Source organism: Fukomys damarensis, unplaced genomic scaffold, assembly GCF_012274545.1.
Source record: "Fukomys damarensis isolate Sample0158 unplaced genomic scaffold, DMR_v1.0_HiC HiC_scaffold_16, whole genome shotgun sequence".
Lineage (NCBI taxonomy): Eukaryota > Metazoa > Chordata > Mammalia > Rodentia > Bathyergidae > Fukomys > Fukomys damarensis.
Window position 1 is genome coordinate 1,025,617 of NW_022900928.1, and position 23,303 is coordinate 1,048,919.

Below are 23,303 nucleotides of genomic sequence, written 5' to 3' on the forward strand. Positions count from 1 at the left end.
AGTGACCCCCGCCCGCGGCCAGGCCTGAGCCTTGCCCAGGCCCGACACCCCTCTGCGCCAGGGAGAACGCAGGACCGTGCGCGGCTGGACAGCGCCTTTCTCGCTGTCTGAACCCGAGTGGCTGAGACACTGCTTCCTAGGGAAGGAGAGGGTGACCCTGCCACCGGCCCTTGGGCCGCCTGGGCCTCCAGGGAGGGGGATTCCAGCTGATCCTGGCTGTCTGTCCCGAGACAGGTTAGGTCCTGCTGGGGGCCCAGCGTCTGGCCAGTCTTGAGCACTGCGACCCTTGCGTTTGGCCACCGGCCAGGCCTAGGCCAGCCCCTTCGCCTGGTCAGCCGGGCGCATTCATAGACCTCTTTGTCGGAGGCTGGAACTCAGCCATTTTCTTTCTTCTCCCAGGGACAGCCTGTCTCCTGGGCCCAGAAAGGTCTGATCACCACAGGAGCACTCCTCCTTCCTATGGGAGAAGTTCCTTGGGTCCAGGCAGGCCTGGGAGAGCAGGAGGGTGCCCGTGTGTGTGTGTGTGTGTGTGTGTGTGTGTGTGGGGGGGGGGCTCAGCAAGTACTGCAGAGACGCCTGAAGCAGATAGGGAGGAAGCCTTTGGAAAGAAAGTGGGCCAGCCTGGGCTGTGATGTAACTGAGGCAGAGGCAGGAAAGTGTCTGGTCCGCCCTGGGAGGCAGGAGGACGTGGGGCACAGAATGTGGCTTGGGTCTAGGGGAGGCACAGATAGCTGGTGCTTGGCTTCCTGGGAAATAGAAGTAGTTTAGGAGACCCTTAGTGAAGGAAGGGCCAAGGGCAGCAGAATGCAGGAGGCAGTGAAATAATCTAATTGCTGTATCAATACAGTGTTATCGTGAGGAGCCTTGGGCATGCAGGTGATGACAGCAGGAGCCATGCACAAGGCCGCATCTCTCTACTCCCTGACTCTGAGTTCATTCAGGAGGTTCCAACCTGATTGCTGGTGACAGGTGTCACCAAGGCATGTAGTGCGGTGTTTAGGAGACAGCCCAAGCAGCTGTGAGAAGCGGTGCCCTCCTGAGTCCTGATGTTCACAGAGCAAGTGTGTGTCCATCTTCCGGCTGTGCTGCTGAGGGGCATCCTGAGGATGTGGCCCCGAGTGTGTGCCTGCCCTCCATCCCGGAGGGGGACAGGGTCCCTGCCAGGAGACCTCGATGGGGGAGTGTGCCCCGGACCTCTGTCCACTGCCGCCCGAGTATGTTCTGTGTGGGACTCCTTGTGTAGGACGTGATCGTGGTGTGGCACCAGCAACCACGCAGGTCACACATGGCACCCCCAGCTCTTGCCCAAACCGTGTCTGTAAGCTCAGGACATTTCATGCCCCTGTCCTTCCCCGCATCCCCCTGGCCACGTCTTTCCAGATGAAGGTGGATGGAAGGGATGGTCTGGTGGCAGCGGGCAGCCCGAGGGAAGGTACACCACACAGTGGCGTACACCTTCTCGCTGCCCTCTTGGGCCAGCCCACCCCTTCCTGCACCCTCAGCCTGGGTGGTCTTGGCCCCTAGAGTTGTTCCTGTCACTTTGTGATGGCGTCTGACCTTGCTCTTGGCCTGTGTGGCTGCTCTCATCTCTTTTCTGCCCAGGTGTGTCCCCTGCAAGCTCTTTGGTGGCCTAGGGTGTACCCCAGCTGGCACTTGGTAGCCCCAAGAGACCTCTAGGCCCAGAGACCCTGTTCAAGGCCCGGGGGCAGGCGTGGGGGCAGGGGCGACATCCACCTGAGGGCTCTGCTGTTATCCCTGACCAAGAGAGGCCCGTCCAGCCCCTGCGGGGGCGCATGGTGAGAGCTAGGAGCCAGAGCTACTGGGACACCTGCCCAGAGCCTGGAGGGAGGGACGGGTGCAGGACCCAAGGGCACGTGGCCTCCGTGGGCAGTGTGGTCTCATCCTTTTGCCTATTGGTAAATGAACTGGGCACTTTTCTGCCCGGACCAGAACTCCCCTGCCTAGGTTGGCCTGGTCCCCTGCAGCCTGTGGCATCTGGGCACTTGTGGGAACAGGTAGCAGACAGGGCCCCTCAGCTGCCTGGGTCACTGGGGATGAGGACAGGGCTGTCTTCCCACTCACTTGGCTGGGGTCACAAGAACAGGGGTGCTGGCTGGGCTGCCAGTCTGAGGGCCTTGACGTCCCTGTGCCCTTCCAAGGGACTTACGAGTTAATTGGTGTGAAGCACTGGCAGCTGATGGGACATCCAGGGGTGGGAGGAGCCAGGGAGGATGGGACTGTGATGGGAGGTGATGGATAGGTACAGGAGGAGACATGAGGATGGGACAAGAGACAGGTGAGACAGGAGAAGACAGGTGAGAGAGCAAGGCAAGTGAGACAGGAGACAGGTGACAGGAGGAGATGAGTGAGGATGGGCCAGGAGAGGGAGGAGACCGGTGAAGTAGCCCCACCTCGGGGTGAGCCACCACCTCACGGAGGCACTGGTACCCAACTGAGTGTGGCTCAGCTGAGCTGGCAGAGGGGCTGTGCTGCTGGGTGTTGTCTGCACCCCATGTCAGGAGTCTGTCTGGGGCTGTCAGAGCAGAGTGGACACCTGTGCGGCTGACCCCACTGCACGTGTAGCACTGCCACCCTGAGGGCACTTGTTCCTGGCAAAGCCTAGCAGTCTTGGAGGTGACTGTGGCTAGAGCCAGTGGAGACCATATTGCAGTAGGTGGGGCTGGATGAGTTTACACATGGCCTGAGGCCACCCCTCCCTGCTGCTGCAGGTGCCAGGGCCTCCCTTGCTGAAGGGGACTGTTGCCAGTATGTGAACTCCCCTGTTCCATGTGCTCCACTGTACCCCCAGCCTCCACCTCCCTGGAGCTCCATATCCCTGCTCTGTCTGAGGAGCCCCCCAGCAACAGCACACCTGATCCTGCCCACCGTGTGAGCCCTGCCCTGGCACAGTCCTCCTCCGGGCCAGCAAGCCCTCCTAGGCCAGCACCGGCAGCACTGGGACAGAATTGTTTGGAAGACGGTGACTGGGCAGCCTGCAGCACAGGAGCAGTAGGAGGCCAGGGGTGGGATGACCTGGTGGCTCTTTGAGGGGACACCCTGGGGGTCAGGTTCTCTCTGAGGCAGCCCCAGGGCTGCCCAGCTCTGGAGAGGAGGCCTTAGAGCTTTGCTCCAGGGGTGCTGTGGGGACAGGCTGGCCTGTCAGGATGGCCCTAGACAGGATGGAGGCTGGGCCGGGACTGAGGCGGGGACAAAGCAGGTCTGTGCCAGGCCTTGTTCTGCCGTCTCTGAGGGCCAGTGTTCTGAGCCCGTGTCCGAGGCCTGGCTGTTGCCACCACCTCCCTGACCCGGCAGCCTCTGGCTGGGTCTGGGATTCCTCCTTGGGCCCAGGGTGTGACAGTGCCTGCCCAGCAGCACTAAGTCCCCTAGGTCACTGTGTCCCCAGGCCAAGCTCAGTCCCAGGTGCCCTAGGGGTTCTGGCCTAGAGGACAGAACCACACTCCCTGCAGGCCTGGCCAAGTCTGGACAGACAGTTCTAGCCTTCCCAGCTCTGGACTGTGTAGATGGGGACAGAGCCTAGCTGGGGCGGGGGTGGCCTGGGCACTTCAGGGTTTCCCTAGGGTGGGAGTTCCTGGCCTTGTGGGTTCATGTGTTTTCTGGGGCTGGGCTGTACTATATGTCCTTGAGGCAGGGCTGGCCTTGCTGGCCCGTGGGCAGGAGCAGGAGGGTGCCTAGCAGCTGCCAGTGTGTGGCTAGTGATGCAGACGGGAGCAGCTGCATGTCAGTGGGGCTTGGGGCCATGGGTGGTTTGTGAGGGGATCTGCCTGATCAGGAATGTGGACTCTGAGACGTGCCCTGGGGGCCTTGACCCTAGCTTCCAGGCAAGAAGTGAGGGGGCCAGCATGTGGGCTGGGGTGGCCATGCCCCACCCCCCCAGACAGCCCTGGGTCCCTGAGGCTGCAGCAGGGCTGATTTGCCCGGACAGTGGCCATGGGCCTGGCCCAGCAGGACTCACTGGTATAGCACACACTCCAGGAAGGCACGGGCTTGGCTAGAGGTGGCTGCTGGTGGGCAGGTGGGCAGCCCCGAGGCTGGGCCCCAGTCACACACCCACACAGTGAGGCTTGGCCTGGGCAGTCTCAGGAGTGCTGGGCAGGGCAGGTGACCTCAGAGCTGGTGTGGCCCAGTGCCAGAATTCCTGGACCGCCCATCTTTTTCCTGCCTGGCTGTTTCTGCTTTGCATGTTTAGATCCCTCCGCCTGCCCTGTAGTGCCTTCTTCCCTGATGTGGCAGGGGCCTGCTTTCCCTGGGCCCTGGAATCCATGCCATCAAGGTGCAGGGCAGTCTGGGCCCCATGAGCACTGGGGTCCACCAGGCTCTTGGTGGAAGCCCAGGTTGCAGTCCGGGATCACACTTACCCCCTGTTTTGCTGTCCCTCCTCTAAGTTGGCTTGGAGATGTGGCTGAGATGATGCCACAGGAAAACACTTGTGCATGGGTGAGCAGGGCCTATCTGCTATGGCTAGGGCACCCTCAGGCCTGAGGTCCTGGGAGAGGTGAGGACACGTGGAATAGCTGCTTCTCCCCACAGATGGGATTTCCTAGGGCGCTTGGTGGTGGTGAGCAGGAGAGAGGAGAGGGGTTGTGGCAAAGCTGGCTGGCGAGCTGTGCCCAGTCAAGAGGATGCTGGGCTGGCACAGTCCTACAGGGCCCAGCCCTGCCATCCATGGGGCTTCTCCTGTCTCTGGACTCCACAGCATGGCCTCACCCACCCTAGCCCTGCTTGTCAGAAGGGCTTGGCTGCTGACTCTCCTGTCAAAGGGCCATCTGAGCCTCAGGTCTACGGCTCCTGGGACTTCTGTGTATTTGGGCTGCCTTGGTAGTGGAGTGCCCAGCTCCGGGTTGACCCTGAATGGTGGCATTTCCAGCCTGGATGCAGAGAGGGTCCCTGAAGCCAGTGAGCCCTGGCCTCAGCCACCAGACCCTCACAGCCTATTTTGCTTCACTTGGCCCTGCTGTTTGGAAGTGAGTCCCAGGAAGTGTGGAACCTAGAAGGGTTCTAGTGCCAGTGTTGGGAGTCAGTGCTGTTACTGTCCTGGAAATGAGCACCAGTCTCTGAGGACTGGTAGAACTCTCCAGACACTGAACTTCTAACTTCAGGAGGCTGAATCTTGTCTGTGCACCCCTGCCCTGGGACAGCAGGGGACCCCAACGGCCTTCCTCCTCAGTGTAACTGGTGCCCACCAGGCCTGTGCCTGGGGGTTGTTCCTCAGCCTGGCATCACTGAGGCCTAGGTTTGGAGGGCTGAAGGTCTGTGTTCTTGACACTGACACTGGCCAGCCCCACGATGCCACCTGGCCCCTGACCCTTGGCCTTGAGTGTGGCAGATTCAGGCGCCACCTTGAGTCCACGGATTGCTGCGGGTGGGCCTCTCGGACTGCCTGCACTACGTGGGGGGCACAGATAGGACCTGTCCTGCCTGTCTCAGTGGAATCAGACTTGTTTTAGCCCCATGGTGGGGTAGGGGGTCTCTGCTGCTCCAGAAAGCTGTTTGGGTACCCTAGAGGTGAGCACCAGCACCCAGCTGCCTATGGCCCTGGCTGTGCGGGCCCTGTGCCATCCTCCAGCCCAGGTTATAGTGCAGGTGAGTGAGCACAGGACCAGAATCCACAGTGTGGACCTGCCAGCTGGATGTGCTCGGGTCTGAGCGGGACGACTTTCTCCCATCCAGCCAGGCCCCAGACCCTCGGGCCAGTGTTTGCTGGATGTTGAGATAGCACCTGTCAGTCCCCTAGCTCCCCTGTCTCCTGGCTTCTGGGGCAGCTTCCACCTTTGGGGTGCAGGGCTCCCTGGGCCACCACTGGGGCACTGCAGCACAGTCTCCAGGGACCGTTCTGCCGGGGTCAACTGCTCCTGCGCCACGGAGCTCTATGCTGACTCACCTGTGAGTGCCCACACGCAGGTCCCACAGGGTGTCTCCTTTTGGGTTTCCTGCCTGCCATGGTGCACAGCAATCCCTGCATGTGTGTATGTGAGTCTGACCAGGATAGTGGCAACCTGGAAGAGTGGGCCAGTCCTCAGCACTGCATGGCATGGGCTTATCGGGGCCGCCTGTCTGAGCTCATCCCTGGACCCCTGCACCCTCACGCCGAGAGCCCACATCCACTTGCTGTCCTGCCTACTGCCCTCTGCAGGGAAGGCCCTGGTAAAGCTGGGTGGTGTGGGCCCCACCCTGCAGACAGCTTGGACCCAGCCCTGAGTCTTGTGCTGGCCCGGAGCTGTCCAGCAGGTCCGTGCTGAAGCTGCGGATTGCCCGCGGTTCCCCAGGCCTCTGCTTCTGCTGGGAGATGCCGGGAGAAATGGGAGAGACCTCGGGGTCCTGGGTGAATCCGATGCCTGTCCCTTCACTGTAGCCTTGGTCTCAGACTGTCTGGGATCACAGCCACTATCATAGTGGACTCTGACATTGGCCTCAGTCCCGTGTTCCTCCTATGGGAAGACATCAAGGCCCCAGAGTGGGTGCCCCAAGGGTGGGGTCAGGCAGGAGCCGGGACATCTCTGTCCCTTGGTATTTCTAGGCTCTCATGTCCCCAGGGTGGATGGCATTCAGCAGTGTGGGAGATTGTCTTGGGCTGGCTACGTGATAGCCAGGCTTAGACCAAGTGGCTGGCTGGGGCTGAGTTGGTAGCTCCCAGCCTGCACCCCACCTCCTGGTCAGGAAGAAACATGGAGAGGCTGCTGGTGTTCCCCATGGGCTGCCTGACCTGTGTCCCTTGGGGCACTGGATCTGGCCGGTCCAGGCAAACTCTTGGTGGGCCTGCTTCTGGGGGGTCTCGAGTCTGCACCTGCGGCCCCTCTGGGGCTGGGGCTTGGATGGGCTTGACTGGGGCAGGGGCAGTGACTAGCAGGTCAGCAAGGGCCAGGCTCTGCACCCTGATCTCTGGGGATTTACACCCAGACAGTGATGCAGTCACTGTGGTGAGAGCGTCCGCAGTTGGGTGCTGCCAGGTCCGGTGGATGGGTGTGTGGGTGAGCTGGTTGGTCTCATCCCTGGGAGGACTCGCCGGACACCTGGCTGGGGCTGCAGTGGACACAGTGACTCCCAGAGCCTAGGTCTGTGCCAGCACTTTGCCTCCCCACGCAAACCCTGTTGGCCCAGCCAGCTGTGTGCAGGATACTGGGTCCTGCTGGTCACTGGGGTCAGTGGCAGTCCTCAAGCCCAGGGAGGAAGAATGGTGTCCACTCCAGCTTGGGCCCCAGGTCAGCACCGGTCACTGGTTTGTTGGGCCCATGTAGAGACCTTGGCATCAAGTCATCTTGCTGATGCCAGGGTGACAGCCATGCCACGGGACCCCTCAGGGTCCTGAGCTGACTGGCTCCTTTCCCAGGGCTCTTGGATGCCGGTTCTTTGCTGGTGGTGCCTGGGACACCATCCACTGGCTCTGCACCAGGGACAGGGAGCCCAGGCTCCAGGCCTGTGCTGGGTCTGGCTGTCAGCTTGAGGAGGAAGGAGACACCATGCCACCTGAGTCCACGGACTCATCTGTCCCATGGCCTGGCCCCTGAAGAAGGATATCCCCCATATCTGAGAGTCCATTTGGGCTGGGCCCTGCGGGGTGGCTGGCAGCCATGGGCACACCCCCATCCTGTTGGGGCTCTGTGACCCAGAGGGCTCCTGGCTGGGTTCTGGGGTCCCCACTTGATGCCGAGCCGCTCCCCCTGGGGGTGACTGCAGCCCGAGAAGCAGTGTCAGTCCCAGGGTGCCCAGTGTTCCTTCCCATCTGGGGCCCAAGGTCCCTGTGCTGTGATGAATTAGGCTCTCTTCTGACCAGTGTGGCTGTATAGGTGGTCCTTCTGGTGGCAGGTGGCCTCCTGGCTTCATAAGCCAAGTTTGTGCCAACCTGATGATCAGGGCAGCAGGTCAGTGTGTGTACCGGGGGCAGGCCTGGCTGGTCAGGGCTGGGAGGGTGGGCTGAGCCCAGTCCTGCTCACCCCAGTGGCAGTGCTCACAACCTTCCCAGGAGGTCATGGGTCATGGGGAGGACCCAGGCTGTGGTAGGTCTTGCCCCCCTCAAAGTGTGGGTCTCTCTCTCTTCTCGCCTCTCCATGCCAGGGATGGATGTTCTTTGGTCTTTGAAGTATGAGCAGCAGTTACGTTGGGTGGTGACCTGTGGGGACGCAGTGTCTCCTGCCAGGCCCCAACCATCCTGTAACGCTCCCAGCATCAAGTGCCGCTCTGCAGCTGGGCTTCCCCCACCTCCAGCGCGCTGTGCCTCTCCATCCCCATCTGCCCTGGGCCCCTGCGCTCTACGGTGTCAGGACTGTCACTTGGGGTGCCCTCCCGCTGCTGGTACAGAGGCGGACTATAGGAGCCTGGCCTGTGTCCAGAACTCCAAGAAAGACAGGTGGGGAGGACAGAGTGCATAGACGGGGGCTCCCGGCCTGCTGCTGGCCTGCGCAGGAGAGGTGGCCGCTGTGGGCATCCTGCCTCGGTCTGAGCGTGGCCACTGGCCCTGTAGCTCTTGGGTTCAACTGCTTGCATCTGGGCAGCAGGCTCTGCCCTCCTTCTGTCCTTCCTGCCGCTGCCTGCTAAGCAGATTCTATTATTCCCCAGGGGAGATTACCTCGCGGCCTTTGGGACAGTGTGCCTCCTTGTCGCAGCGAAGGGTCCTTGTGCCCCCACAGCCTCCTGCCTGGGCTGTGCAACTTGTATGTCTGCTGTCATCCCTCCAGTTCCCCAGGGGAGTCTCTTCCTCTGCCGAGGACGTGGAGGTGGCTGTGCCAGGCTGTCTTGTCCTCAGCCATCGGCCAGCCCAGGCCAAGTAGGGAATGGCCAGATGCTGCTGCAGGGCATCCCCTCCATGGCTGGAGTTGGAGTGCTGCCTGCCTTCCCTTGCCTGCCTGTCTGTGACATGCTGCTGTCATGGGGCCAGATGCAGTCTTGCGTGTGGCCCTCCCCTGTGCTCCACTCCAGGCTCATGGTCCTGACCCCGCCTTGGCTCCAGGCATCCTCCATCTGCACCCTCCTGCTCAGCTTAGCCCCTGCAGCTGTCCCTGGTCCTGGGTGACCTGACTCCTGCAATAGGCCTGGCTGAATGACCAGTTCCCATCCAGGTTTCTTCCCCTGCCCAAGGAAGGCGGGTTTTGGACTCCAAGCTAGGCAGAGGGTGCTGGGCCATGGCAGTAGGGGCCATAAGTGTCCATCCCCAGAAAGAGGAAGGGAGAGGCCCTTTCTGCCCTTAGAGCCCCCACCTTGAGATCTGGGGGTCCTGGGAAAGGCCAGGCCATGCACCTGTGGAGGACCCACAGGGCCAGCAGCAGGAGAGGTGGCTTCAGCTCTGCGAGGCACATGGCCCTGTTGCTGGCTGTCCCTGGACTGTCATGGCCTGGGAAAAGTGGCAGGGTCCCCACCACTAACCCTAAGTGGGGTTAGGGAGCTGGGAGGCATGAGGGTGGCACAGGTGTGCACGTAGGCATGTGTATGTTGTGTGTAGGCTGTATCTGCAGGCCTGTGTGTACGTGGGTGTACTTGGGCAGTCCTATGTGTGCATGGGTGTGCAAGTGTGGATGCCGAGTGTGCCTGCATGTGGGATGGCAGGCAAGGCTCCCTGGGGCTTCCCAAGGAAGGCATCCCCGACCTTATCACCATGGCAACCCACCCCCTTCCCTGGGGCCCTGGAGGGGTGGGGCCTGGCAGGTGCAGAGCAAGAGGAAGCAGCCACAGCCCGGAGCATGGTGGGGGAGGAAGCGGGTTTCTGCCTGGGCCCCTGGACCAGGCCCTTCAAGTGCCCCACCAGCCTCCTCTGCCCTGCCCAGCCCAGCACTCAGCCACCCCACCCCATGCCTGAGGCTGGCAGGGTGCTGTCCATGCTGGTGTGAGCTGGGGGGCGGGGGGGAATCCTAGCGTCTGACCCCAGCCGGCACAGCCCTTCCCTGTCCTGGGCTCCATCTCCTCCTGGGGACCCCAGCCCTGTCACCTGGCAGGTGGCTCAGGCTTAACACCTGCTCCCAGGGTCTAGTCCTGCCCTGCTGGGAGGAGAGCAAATAGCCCTCATCTGATTAAGGAGCAGTCAGGGCCTTGTCAAACTGTGGAAACCATTTGTAGTGTCTGCCTCGATGCCTGGTCCCACGGGCCTCCAGGAGGGTGGTGCCATGTGGCTCAGCTGGGGAGATGGGGCAGGGACGGGCACAGTGGAGGGACTGTGTACTGCCCTACCTCCACCAGTTCCCAACCCTGTGTCCCCAGGCCAGGAAGCAGGGAAGGCTGGGGTGTCCACTGGAGCCCCACTTTCTCCTAGGGCCCACACCCAGGTGGCAGGTACCTTTGGGCAGAGTGGGCTGTGGCTGCCTTACAACAGGGTTGTCTCAGGCTGGCTCGGCAGTCGCCATGGCAACCTGGAGCTGGTGGGGCCTGGGCAGGTGGCCACCAAGCAGAGTGACAGCCCAGGAACACGGGGAACCCTGCAGGCCCTTGGCCCTCATATTCCTGTATGGCTCCTTTGTCACTGTGCTAATAGTGGTGCATCTGAGGGAGTTAGGGCCCTGAGTCCACCCATGGGGCCCAGCATCTCCCCAGCTCCATGATCTACCCCTCTGGTGCCCAGGGGACTCAAGCTGCAGCCCCCTGCTCTCCTGCAGGCTTGGGGACCTGTGACACCCGACTCCTGCCTAGGGAGTGCAGGGTGGCCCCCTTCTTGGTTGGAGGGCTCACTGTCCTGCTGCCTGGGCAGCCTAGCTGGCCCCTGCCCTCTGGGAGACTCACAGCCCATTGAGTCTTGGCTTTGTGGGATGGGGTCCTGAAGATGGACAGCACATTGCCATTCATCCCAGGAGCCTGTGGGCCAGTGCAGGGCTGCTTCCAGAAGGGCTGGGGGGACAAGGTACTCTGGGGCCTTCACACCTCAGCTGCCCAGTGGGAGGGCCCCACCCGGGAGGGCCCCACCCTTCCTTCCTTCCTGCTGCTTCCAGTCCACTTATGGGCAGACAGCTTGGCCACACAGGCAGACGAGCCAGATCCCAGACTCCAGACCCTCTGTGAGTCCCACGCTATGCTGCCTCCAGCGGGTGGGGTGCACCCAGTGGGTGGGCAAGCTGCCTGGACTCTGGGCTGTGGTCCTGCCTTCCGGCCTCAAGTATGGGGTCACCTGAGACCCTACCTGGCCCTGAGCCTGGGGATGACCCTCAGGCTGACTCCCTGGTGCCAGAGCCCATGTGCTCTGCAGATGCCTTGGATGCTGGGAAGGGGCCTCCATTGTTTGGTAGGGTTTCTTGGGCAGGGGATATGCACCTGCCTTGTTCAGGGGTTCATTCGCCTGCAGCTCCCTGGGAAACTTGGCTTCGTTGGACAATCACCTGTCATGCCCTTGGCTTGTTTAAAAACAGTTGAGGTTTTTGTGGGGTTTCCAGGGGCTGGCCAGAGCTCTGTGTGGGTGGAGAGCCCTGTCTGCCCCATCCACACAGCCTGCCCTTCTGTTTGGAGTGCCATATGCCTGGGTCCCTGAAGCCCAGGTCTGTGGGGCTGGAATAAACCCATGTTGTTCTTTTTTTTTTTTTCTTTTGGTACCGGGTATTGAACTCAGAACTTTGCACTTGTGAGGGAGGTGGCAGCATCCATGTGATTCTGTTCATGAAGCTGGAGAATGTGGGCTTGTGGTGGAGGGTTGTGAGGGGCACAGGGACACATTGATGGTGTGAGCCCCTCCTGATGGAGGATAGTTCTGCAGTTGTCACTTCGGGCCAGGCCACAAGCTCCTGAAACCCAGGGGCTGTCAGCAAGCAGCCCAGGCAGCTGTGCCAGAGTTGGGTTTTGGCATCACCTCTGGGAAGGCCTGTGAGTTGGGGACGGTGTGGGGTCCCAGGCTGTACTGCTGTTCTCTCTGTGACCCCACAAGTGTCTCATGGCAGGTGCCCAGGCCTCAGCTTGGGAGCTGGGAGGGTGGCAGCACCCCATGAGCAGATGTGGCCTTCAGGCTGCTCTCAGGGCCCAGGGCACAGCACAGGATACGGTGTCCCTCCAGGTCCTAGAGCCCCTGGAGTTTCCATGGGGGTGGCAAGTACAGGAAGAGTGCTATTCACCCCTGGTCCCCCAAGTTCCTGAGCCAGGACTCTGCTGCCTCTGGGCCTTCCAGGTCCCCTTCCCTGGGGCTGGCAGAGAGACAGGTCAGGGAGCAGCCAGCCACTGTGGGCTAGTGGGGAGAGAATCAGGATAGGGAGGGGTGTGGCTGGCGGGGCCTGAGCTGGCCCAATGCAGGGGTCCCGAAGGAAGGGTGGGGTAGGAGCCACAGATGCTGCCTGCCTGCTCTGCTCCTGTTGCCATGGCAACAGATGGAGGTTTGGCAAGGAATAGGAGGGGAGGGCTTTGTGTGAGGCATGGTTTGGAGGCCAGCAGGATCCTCTGGGCTGTGGGGTGGGGCTCCTCCCAGAGCCACAGCTGGGGGACCACAGTCTGCCTCCCCCACTGTGGGGCACCAGCCCCACCTCGGCACCGTTGCGGACCACAGGGCCACTCACCCAGAGTAGAGGCCCCAGCCAAAGGCCTTGTCCCGGCTTGGGGGCAGGCCTGGGCCAGGCCCGGCGGTACCACCTGGTCCCACTGCCAGGCGCCCTGGCTCTTACACAGCTCACTGCATGGCATGGCCCAGCCTGGGTTCGAAGGTGAGTGTGTTTATGTGAACACCAGGCGGGGCCCCTCCTGGGCAGCCACGTATGCGGTTCCCAATCTCCACGGGAGCTCAGGTGCCTGGGAACCCCCAAGGGCACAGCCCCCGTGTGCTCATCCCTGCTGCGTGTTCTGTAGGATGGGCACCCTTGGGAAACTCGAGGACAGAGTCAGGGTCTTTCCTTGGTGGGGATCCAGCTGAGTGACCCTGTGTCCCTGCTGTCTGCACTCTTTGGGGTTGTGGTGGGCAGGGCCTCTATAGCCTACCCTTCTGCAGCCTGGGCTGGGATATGAGCTGGCCCTGCAGGCCTTCCTGGAAGGATGGTGTGGTCTGCTGTCATGCGGACTGGGGGCCAGCATGGTTGGAGTCTCTCTAGCCTGCACCCCGCCGCCTCCCAAGAGCCCACTGCCCCCAGGAGGCACGGGCTCCTGGGTGTCCAGTGGACCTGCAGGCCCTTACAGTGACAGACCACAAGACCGTGGGCATCCCCATCTGGGGCCTTGGGGAATGCTGGAGTGAGTGGTGGGGCCTGCAGGGAGGAGGGCCCCAGTCCCCAGGCCTGTCCCTGGCAGGAAACAGGTGTGTTAGTAGTCGTCTCCTGCTGTGAAGGATGGAGGGACGGCAAGCTTCCCCATCACCCCTGCCCAGCACTTGCGGTGGGGCAGGAGGCTGGAGGGACAGAATGGCACTGTGGCTGGAGTGGTCCTGGGCTCGGGCCTGCAGCTGTCCTGAGCTCAGACCCCTGCTGGTCCCCAGGCTCTCACTGGTGACCTGGGAGCTTCTGGCAGATGTCGGGAGTGTGGCTGTCCCAGGGCTGGGCCTGGACACAGGCTACCTCTAGCCCCCCAGAGCCCCAGCCTGTCATGAGTGTCTGGCATCTGGGGAGGGGCTCAGAAAGGGGACCCTGGTCACTGGGTCTAGCATGGGAGGAGCTGGGTGGAGGCAGAGGTGGGAAAGAAGAGCAGACCTCGTGGCTGGCTGATGAAATGCTGACTCTGCGCAGGGATCTAGTTCACTATTGGAGCAGGGGCTCCAGGATGCAGGCAGCAGACTGCCAGAGGGACTGGTGCCTTGCAGCTCGGGGCCCTGTGGGGTTTGTGGGTTTCAGGCACTGAGGCCAGGGTAGGGCTGGGAACCCAGTGCGGCCCCATGGCTGTCTTCCCAGGGATCAGCTCTGCTGACGCCGGCCTTGAGCCAGGAAGTGGGCATGGATGTCAGAGGTATGTGCCCTCACCATCCCCTGGCTAGCAGAGACTGTGCAGGGATTTTCTGGCAGGATGGGGCTGGGGTAGCAGGAGGAAATAATCTGCCAGTCGTGCTGCTGCCATCTATGGGGAGGCATAACTGCTGGGTGGCCCAGTCAGAGGAGGCTGGGCGAGATGCTGCTGTGGCCTGAGGCTGCCCACTGCACGGTGCCCCTGGCCCTGTGGGGTGCCAGCCACACCATGCCTTCCGGGCCTGCATGTTGTCTGACTCCACCATCATAGTAGGGAGGACACTCTGGCCCAGGCCTGGCCAGGTTGTGGTTCTGTCCTCATCAGCACGACTGAGTGGTGGCCCCATGGGACGAAGCTGTGCCTGGTGCCCCCGGGGCCTGCTGCAGACCTGGCTTGTGTGGGGTTGGGTAGGCTGGGATTGGAACCTGGTGTTTGTGCTTGTGTGTGTTCACAACAGGGCCAGTTTGCTCTGCTGGTGGCTTTCCAGTCCTTCGAGTTCCAAGCTGCCTTTCTGTTTTCCTTGTGCTCTTTACCCATTCATTTAAGTACAGCTCCATAAAAACTCAGCCCTCAGCCCACCTGTCCCTTCCCAGAGCTCTGGCTTCCCTGAGATCGGGCTCTGGGGGACCTCGCTCCTGTCTTGGGTGAGCCCCAGAAGAGTGGCGTGCTTGCCCTCGCCCCTAATCTACTGGGCGGCTCCATAGCCCCTTGCCGTCCACACCAGGCTCCTTCTCTGCCCCCTGACCACACTACCTGGATGGCTGTGGCCTCCCCAGTGACAGGCTGGGCCCCTGCCCCGTGGGCAGTGTCTCACCGTCTTCCTTCACCCTGGGCTAGCATGGGCCATGGGGCAGTTGCCACACTCAGGACTTGACCTTGTCCCCCTGACCCAGGCCTGGAGGGTCTGGACCGAGTGCTCACCTTTGTGCTTCAGTGGCTGGACGGTCACACCTCCCTGTGTGTCCCTTTTGTCCGTTTCCTGTGTCCTCGGCCTGTGAGTTCGTTTAGTACCCCCATCTTCAGTCATGTTGTGGCAACACCACTCTCCTGTGTTGCTGCAGGGCAGTGACTGGCAGGGCCCTCGGCCAGGAGCCATGAGGCCCAGGCTGTTCTGTCCCGTCGTGGTTTCTCTGCCTGGACACCAGGATCCTGGGTGTAGGCACCTCATTGAGGGACACGCAGAGGCGGAAAGCAGGCGTGTTCGCTTTGGAAGAGGCTGGATGTTTCTGATAGCGATGCTGTCAGGTGTGTGTTAGTGTGTGCACAGTGGACTTGTCATTTCTGAGGGAATGTGTATGTGCTTGCAGTCTGTTTTAGTTTCTCTTGTGGTAAGGGTTGGCCGATGCAGCCACGCTTTGAGTGCCTGCTGACGACCTCAGTTTTGAGTCACTCAGTGGCCTTGCCGCCTGCTGAGGGTCTACTGCCCACTCCCCTCCTCGAGGGTTACTGCCTTTGGGTTACCTGTCCCTTGGGGAGTTGCTCTGTGTCACGTTCATGGGATTGGACCTAAGAAACACTTCCTGTGAAGTGGGGTGTGGCCCCCTCCTGGGCTGCCAACTTCCCCGCCTGCAGGTGGCAGTCACTGAAGTCCCTCCCCTTGCTCTCCGGTCCACCTGACATCGGGGTCTTTGTTCAACCTGTTGTTGGGGTGTTTGCTGGAGATGGAGATCCAGTCTCCCCTCAGCTCTAGGATGCCCACAGAAGGCTCCAGGCCCAGGTAAAGCTGTGCTCCCTTTTCCTGGCTGTGCCTTTTGGCCTGCCCGGGAGTCAGATGTCCCTCACAGGCCTTGTGTTTCACACCTGCCACGCCTGGGGAATGCATAGGTCTCAGTGCCCAAGGGGTGCATGCGCTCTTCTCTCTGGCTGCCCTGTCCTGCTGGCTTCCTCCAGTCTTGGGCCATGGGGAAGTTGCGGGCCGAGTGTTGTCACTCAGTCCGAGCCCTGCACTGCTGCTGTGGTGGCCGTGGGGCTCCCTGCAGTTATAGTCCTGGTCCCGGTGGGTCCATGCATGCCCTGGGCCGTGGCTTGTGTGTGCCCACTGCTCTGGGATGGTGACATTTCTCAGATCCTCCCGTCCTCCCCGCAGCGGGTTTGGAGCCTGAGCACTGAGTGACCTCAGGTTTCCTGGGGTGTTCTAGGCTGGAAGAGCCCTGCCTGTGCCCAGCAGGCTACCTTTGAGTGAGTTTGTCTGCCCTCCTGAAACCCTGAGTGGGGCTCCTCCTGGCCTTGGGGGGACGGGCTCCAGGCATGTATGGCTCGCTGTCCCCCGACTGCAGCATTTGGGGTCAGGTCCTGGTCTGGGTCCATCCCCCTTTCCCCTGGGCTGTCCTGCTGCTGTAGGTGGAAGCCACGAGGGGTGGGCTGTGGTGTAGGCTGTGGTGTTGCTTGCAGTCGGTTTAATCTGGTAGGTCCCTTTCTTGAGCGCCTGTGCACGGTGGGCGGTTGCTGTGGAGAGAGGATGCCATCCCTTCTGCTTGGACTTCGCTCCTCTTTGCTCTTCGCCTGGTGGACCTGCAGCCTGTGCCTGCAGTGTGGGGGCCTTGCCCACCTAGAGACTGGGGTCCTGAACAAGGGATGGAGGGAAAGTTCTTGGGAGCCTGAGTGCTGGTCATGTCGGGTACTGCTGGGACGGGCCAGGCCTGCCTGCTGCTCAGCGCCCTCACTGCCCAGGGAGGCGGGAAGTGCTGGGCTCCACTCCTGTAATGGGCCTGAGTGGGGCGGCTGGCACTGGTGCACTCGGGTTGGCATGATCACAGGAAGTGGCATGAACACTGGCATGGTGAGTGTACCCGTGAGCCCTTGGGCTGTGTGGTCTGCAGGCCTGAGGCCCCAAGGTGCAGGTCTGTGCAGGGCTGGGCCAGCTTGGGCCCTCTCTTAGGCCCCACGTGGAAATTATAGCTTAGTGACCTCCTCAGGGGCCCATCTGTGAGTTCCAGGTGTACAGGTGCGGATGTGCCCTTGGGGCCACCTTGAAGCCCCACAGCCTGGTGGCCAGGTACCTGCAGCTGTGCCTGGCAGCTCCTGTGCCAGCCCATGGACTCTGAGGATGGGGCAGTGCTCTGGCCCAAGCCTGGCCTGGGGGCCTGCAGCCTGCCTCCCACTCTTGGTGCTCTGGGTTTTGGCATGGGGGTCCTGGGGAAGGGGCAAGGACCCCGCCAGAAGAACACCTAGCATTTAACGGTGGGTTGTGGCACCTCTACCCCACCAGGAGAAACCTTCACTGCTCTGTTCCCAGGAGGGCCCCGGCCAGCTGAGCTGCTGCTGCCTTCCCACACCAGTGCCTCTGTCAGCCTCCTGTGCCCTCTGCCTGCCTGTGTGTACTCCAGCTGTTGGATTCACTTTTGGGAGAGGTGGGGCAGGGGAGGGTTGGCCCTGCACCTGAGACGCCAAAGGGTCAGTGTCCTGGTCAGGGTCAGTGCCAGGGAGGAAGCAGCCACAGTGCCATGAAACCACATGCTGTGGTCTCACAGTTGCTGGGGCAGAACATGCAGCACCCCTGGGGTCCCCTGGATGGGAGTGGATCATGCAGAAGGGCTGCCCTCCCAGGCATGCAGGTGTAGGGCCTGGCTTGGTGCCTGGCAAGGGCAGCGTTGCCAAGGGCTCAGCTTGCCTCTGGCTAGGATGGGTTGTGGGCCTGAGGCATTGTTGGCAGCCTGCGTCCGTGGGGAGAGGCCGTGTTAGGCCTAGGGCTGGGTTAGGGTCTAGCTGTCCTGCGTGGGTTTGGCTCTGCAGGGACACTGCACCACGCTCAGCCTCTCCCGTCACCCATCCTGGCAGCTGGGCCAGCAGCGGGGGCTCCACATGGCGGACCTGCTTCTCCCAATAGCCAGCATCACACAGTCCTCATGTAGCCCACGCTGGCCCCAGGGAGCCAGTGCTGCCGCCTCCACACCCACATGTGGCCAGGACTCTGGGAAAGTGGGTCACTGCCTGCCAGGCCACCCCTGGTGCTGGGCTGGGAGGGCTGTTCAGGATAAGGGCCATGGTGGCCAGGGGGAAGGCACAGGGACCCTGGTGCTTGGCAGCATTGGCTTGCAGGAGCTCCCAGGTGGCTGGCGCCCTGTGCCTGTGGCCAGCTCTGCATGGTGAGGGACAGCAGCTGTCAGCTGCCCAGGCCAGGCAGTGGCACGCAGGTCTCCTCCCCTAAACCACAAGGAAGCTGCTTTACATGCACCAGACCCAGGGGTCCCTGTGCTGCGTGAGCACAGTGCCCACCCCTGAGCCTCGAGCGGCCATCTACATGCCCCACTCCCCGCATCCCATGCCCAAGGCTGCGTCCAGTGGCTGTGTTCAGCACCAAGGACAGCGACCCGGCGCCCAGCCGCCCAGCTCCCGCAACGCACCTCACACTGTCCCCAGCTGGGCCTGGCGGGGGTAGGGGCGGAGCAGCGACTTTGCCCACCTCCACACTATCCTCTCTGCCAGGGCACGGTGGAGAGGCCCCAATGGCTGGCAACTCACCGACCCTGGCGGGAGGTTCAGGGCCTGGACCGGTACACGTGTGGGGAGTGCACATGGCTGCGACTGTGGCGGAGATGAAGACCGAGAGGAGCCCTCGGCGATGCTGACCGTCACTCCATCCCCTCAGACTGCGGCAGATGGGCCTTGCCTTGCAAGAGGTGTAATACCAAAAGCCCACTGCCTTCATGGAGGAAAGGGGCCCCTTTTTGGATGGAGTGTCTGGAACTTTCTAGGCCTGGGGACAGAAATTGGGCAGAGACTATGGCCCTGTACCCTCTCTGGGGAGGCTCCCTGCCAGGCGTGGTGCCAGTCAGCCAAGGGCAGCTGAGGTGTGAGGCTACCCAGATGCTCCAGAGGAGGCCGTGCAGCCCAGGCCTGGAGTCCTGGGCCCGGTCACTGAGGACCAGCACCATAATATGGAGTCACCCCCACCTCTGGCACCAGCACCAACATCTGACCCAGACGCAGAGCTGCTGGCCTGCCCCATGGCAGCTGCAGGCAGTGAGGCAGTGAGACATTCTGAGGGTGGCAGGCACCCCGGACCCCTTGGCACAGGGCCACCATGCTGGGCTGCTCAATCCACTGGGCTGGGGTCCCCGGGCTCTGTGGCCCTGGCAGGGCCTTTTGGAAGGACAGACCTGGGGTGGAGGGGCCAGGCCAGGGTCCCCCCACAGACCAGCGCCCTCCCACAGTGGGGACAGCTCCACCGTGCACCTGCGTCCCCAGCAGAAGCGCACAATTGTCACCCTACAATTATCTGTGACACGGTGTACTTTTCTCTGGATTCGAGGCTGTTTTGTGTAAAGACAGTAATTAAAGATAAACTCACAATTGGAAAATAAGCCCCAGCGAGTAAGAGGCTGGGCGATTAGAACTGTCTTCCCCCTCAAAGCCAAGTCCTGCATCCCTCAGCCCCAGCCAGGCAGGAAGGGTGAGAACTACAGAACACAGACATCCAGCCCCAGGGAACCCCATGGCCGTGGGACTACAGGACACAGGCTGAGCTGCTGCTAGGACACAAGCTTTACCAAGAAGGGTCACCTGACTGGGGGGCTTTGTGGGGTGTGTAGGAGTGGTCAAGCACGGTGATGGGGAATGGACAAATGAAAGGAGGAAGAGGTTGGGAAGGAGTGGCCCAAGCTCCAGGATGCAGCCAGGACCGTTTGCTGCACCATGGGAGACTTGTTCATCCGAGTTGGGGTTTGGGGCCCTGGTATGGCCACGTTTGGCCTCACCCTAGTCACATGCTGGAGGGAGGGTTGCTCCTTGTGCCTTGGGGCTGAGGGCCACACCAAAGGGACAGATTCCAGCAGCCACTGTGGCTCCTTCTCTGCGCCCTCCCAGTCCTGCCTCTCTGTGTCCTTGGGACTGGGCCTCTCATTGTCAGAGCTGTCCTGTCGCTTGTCACAGCTGTTTCTGCCTTTTCAAGTCTTGTTTGGGGGCCTCTGCGGTGGCCAGAGGCTGTCCTTACCATGCACAGAGCCGCCTTGTGGCAGAGCTCACGGCACACCAGCAGTGCTGGAGTATGGAGGGTTGCTGGTGGTGCCCTCCCTGTCCACCTCTTGCTGAGAGCTCTTTGCTCTCTGTGAGGGTGGGAATCCCAGGCCTAGAGCAGATCAAAGACAGCAGAGGGAGGTGGCTTCCTCAGGTTTAACTGCTCCTGCATGGGGGCCGGGAGGGAGCTGTGTTGGAGCCCTGGGCCACGTGTGCTGGGCCGAGGTAGGCTGGGCGGTGACAGGAGCTCTTGGGGACTCTCGGGAGCTGCTGCCCAGCGGAAGCAGAGCAGGCACATGATTGTCAGCCTCAGCCCAGGGCCACAGGGCCAAGCTCGGGAGAGTCCAGGTTCCAACCTGTGGAACATGGCCTGGGGTGGAGGCAGGGACACGGGAGCATTGCAGCTGACCCCTCTGCTGTCCTGGGGCAGGTGGGTCCAGCTCAGCACAGAGGGACGGCTCTGCAGTGGTGCAGGCCACGGCCCATAGGGAGGACTGGCAGAGAGCCGTGATGCCAGGGCAGTGCTCCAGCCCTGCACAGGGCTGGTCAGCACCCTGGGGTGCCCGGCAAGGTGGCAGGCAGCAAGGTCCCTGCTGGCTCAAGAGCTGAGCTGGGGCCTCTCTCCCACAGGCCTGGTGAAGCTGGGCATCCACTGTGTGACGTGCCAGAAAGTCGCCATCAAGATCGTCAACCGGGAGAAGCTCAGCGAGTCTGTGCTGATGAAGGTGAGGGCACCAGGGCGAGGGCTCTTGGCTGCCTGCTTGCAATTGGAGGGGCCAAGCCCACCACAGCAGCGGCAGAGGGGATGCTGGGGGCAGGGGTCTCGATACATGGACGAAGGCCTGGCATGAGCCACCAGCAAGGGAAGGCCTCGAGCCAGTGGGAGGCGCCAGCCTGTGGCCACTGTGGACCGGGTGGCCCTGCCTCTGCCAGTCCAGGGGGCAGGGGCTGGAGGCATGGCAAGGGCAGAGGCCCTGCTTTCTGTTCACGGGCAGGCCTGGTGCCATAGGTGTGGGTCCCTGCCTCCCCACGGGCACCCAGAGCCTGGGGAAGGGTGCATGCTCCTGCCTGTGGCCCACCACATGTGCATGCGGCCAGACTCCCTGCCTCCTCCATGGGGCCAGGCCGAGTAGCCGGTGTCCCCAACACCCCGATCTCCCCAGCTGTGCAACACAGCGTGAGAGCCTGAGTGCACAGGCTGGGCCGGGGCCGGGGCCGGGGCCGGGGGCTGCCCTGATGCATCCCTCCGGCAGGTGGAGCGGGAGATTGCCATCCTGAAGCTCATCGAGCATCCGCATGTCCTGAAGCTGCACGATGTCTATGAGAACAAAAAATATTTGTAGGTATTGCTGGGCCTGGAGAGCTGGGGGGCAGGGCCGACGGGCCTAGGCCAGGGCACTGCTGCACTAGAGGGCAGGAGGGTGGGAGGGAAGCTGCTAGCCCTGAGACCTCAGCTCTGCCAGCAGTGGCCGGGAGGGGCAGAGCTCCTTGGGGTGGGGCAGGTGGAGCCCTGGGCCCAGGGACCTCTCCATGCCGCTGCACGGCCCCCATCTCCCACGGGCCCACCCACGCAGGGGTCCCTTGCAGCCTCAGTGTCGCCAGGGTCACTGGCTGCTATCACCAGGCCCCTGGCCCAGCCCAACTCCTGTCCGGTATGGCCAAGCACATAGCTCTGCCCTGGCAGCCCCATCCCAGGGGACCCCAGTGCCCACTGCTGTGTGGCCCCAGAACTGGCCTTGGTGAGTGCACCCAGGGTGGGTGGAGTGGTCATTCACAGCATCACCTTCACCGGGACAGGGCAGGGCCTGTGGGGTCTGAGCCTCCGTCCTGGAAGGGAGGCCATGTGGGGAGGGAGCAGAGTGGCCCTGGGGGCCCCACCCCACCACCTACCTTGAATGCCCTGAGTGTCTCTGGGTGCCAGGCTGTTGGAGTGTCAGGGTCAGCCCTGGCTTTGGTCTCATCTGCCCCGGGGACAGTCGCAAAGAAGGTTGACGGAGAAAGAGAAAGCCCAGAGCGGGCGGCGGGCAGTGAGCAGGACTCCAGACATACGGGCCACAGGAGCTCGTCCAGTCTGAGTGAAGGTGTGGCCCCTCTCCTGCCCACCCGGCCAGCGGGCAGGAGGGGACAGGCTGGTCCCAGCAGGCCTCCGTCCCAGGGGCTGGCATTGTACTGTCACTGTGGCTGAAGCCTGGGCTATAGCCTGCTCCGGGGCACTGACGCCCCTGCACCACAGGTACCTGGTGCTAGAGCATGTGTCAGGCGGGGAGCTGTTTGACTACCTGGTGAAGAAGGGGCGGCTGACGCCCAAGGAGGCCCGAAAGTTCTTCCGGCAAATCATTTCGGCGCTGGACTTCTGCCACAGCCACTCCATATGGTGCGAGCGCGCCCTCCTCCACGTGACACCCCAGCCCAGGCGCCCTGCCCACGGATCAGGGGTCCCAGGTGGCCAGCAGGAGGGTGGCAGGAGCCCCAGTCCCCTACGGGCCAGAAGGGACCTGATTGGCTGTCCATGACGTCACCAGACTGGGCTGCCATTGGCCGGCTGCTTTGCAGGCGCTTGGGGGGCTGCAGCCTCGGTGGAGGGATGGGGCAGAAAGAAGACACCCTGATTAGCCTCGCACCCTCCCCAGCCACAGGGACCTGAAGCCCGAGAACCTGCTGCTGGATGAGAAGAACAACATCCGCATCGCGGATTTTGGCATGGCTTCCCTGCAGGTTGGCGACAGCCTGCTGGAGACCAGCTGCGGGTGTGTGGCGCCCCCGCCTGGTCACTGCTCTGCACAGTCCCTGGGCTCTGTGCCCAGCCCCTAGCCGGGCTGTGGGTGGAGGAGGACCTCCCTGGCGAGGCCCAAGAAGGCCCCCCCCATCCCGATTCTGTCTCCAGCTTGGATGCAGCTGCAGACCCTGTTCCTGCAGCGGGGTGTGTGTGCCCCCTGCCCAACCAGGAGCCCTGGTGCTCCTCCCAGGTCTGGATGGAAGGGCCATGGCCCTGATGTGGCAGCCCTGACCTGTGCACCCTGCAAGAGCATCCAGGGGATTGAGGTTGTGCAGCGCTTAGCCTCAGCCTGGGGCCTCAGCCTGCAGCCCCACTGTGCCCTTCCAGGATTGGCAGGGAGGCTGGGCCTGGGGGAAAGTCCTGACTTCCTGTCCCTTGACCCATGCTTTTGCCCCCAGGTCCCCTCACTACGCATGCCCGGAGGTGATCCGGGTAAGTAGTCTCGGGGCCCTGTGGTGGGGTCACCTTGTCTGGCTGATCTGACTGCTGTGGGCAAGATCCGGTCTGCTGCTCCTTGACCCTCGGGCTCTGACCTGCGCCCTTGGGCCTCCCAGACCCTTTGCCCCCAAGCTCCAGGCCCACACCCTGCCAACACCTGCCCTGGCACTGCCCACAGGGGGAGAAGTACGACGGGCGCAAGGCAGATGTGTGGAGCTGCGGCGTGATCCTGTTCGCCCTGTTGGTGGTGAGTGCCCAGGGCCCCCCCCCCCCAGCCAGCCACTTGGCCCCGCCCACCTCT

The 23,303-nt window shown here is 62.5% G+C and overlaps 1 protein-coding gene across 1 annotated transcript in view; it reads left to right on the plus strand.

Moving 5' to 3' along the window:
• Positions 1–23,303, plus strand: part of Brsk2 (BR serine/threonine kinase 2) — a 40,559-nt gene that overhangs the window by 2,114 nt on the left and 15,142 nt on the right. Inside the window, exons 2-7 of the mRNA XM_033764043.1 lie at positions 20,419–20,513; positions 21,042–21,127; positions 22,022–22,162; positions 22,419–22,535; positions 22,963–22,996; positions 23,181–23,302. Coding sequence (XP_033619934.1) covers positions 20,419–20,513; positions 21,042–21,127; positions 22,022–22,162; positions 22,419–22,535; positions 22,963–22,996; positions 23,181–23,302 — 595 coding nt within the window. The remainder of the gene's footprint in view (positions 1–20,418; positions 20,514–21,041; positions 21,128–22,021; positions 22,163–22,418; positions 22,536–22,962; positions 22,997–23,180; position 23,303) is intronic.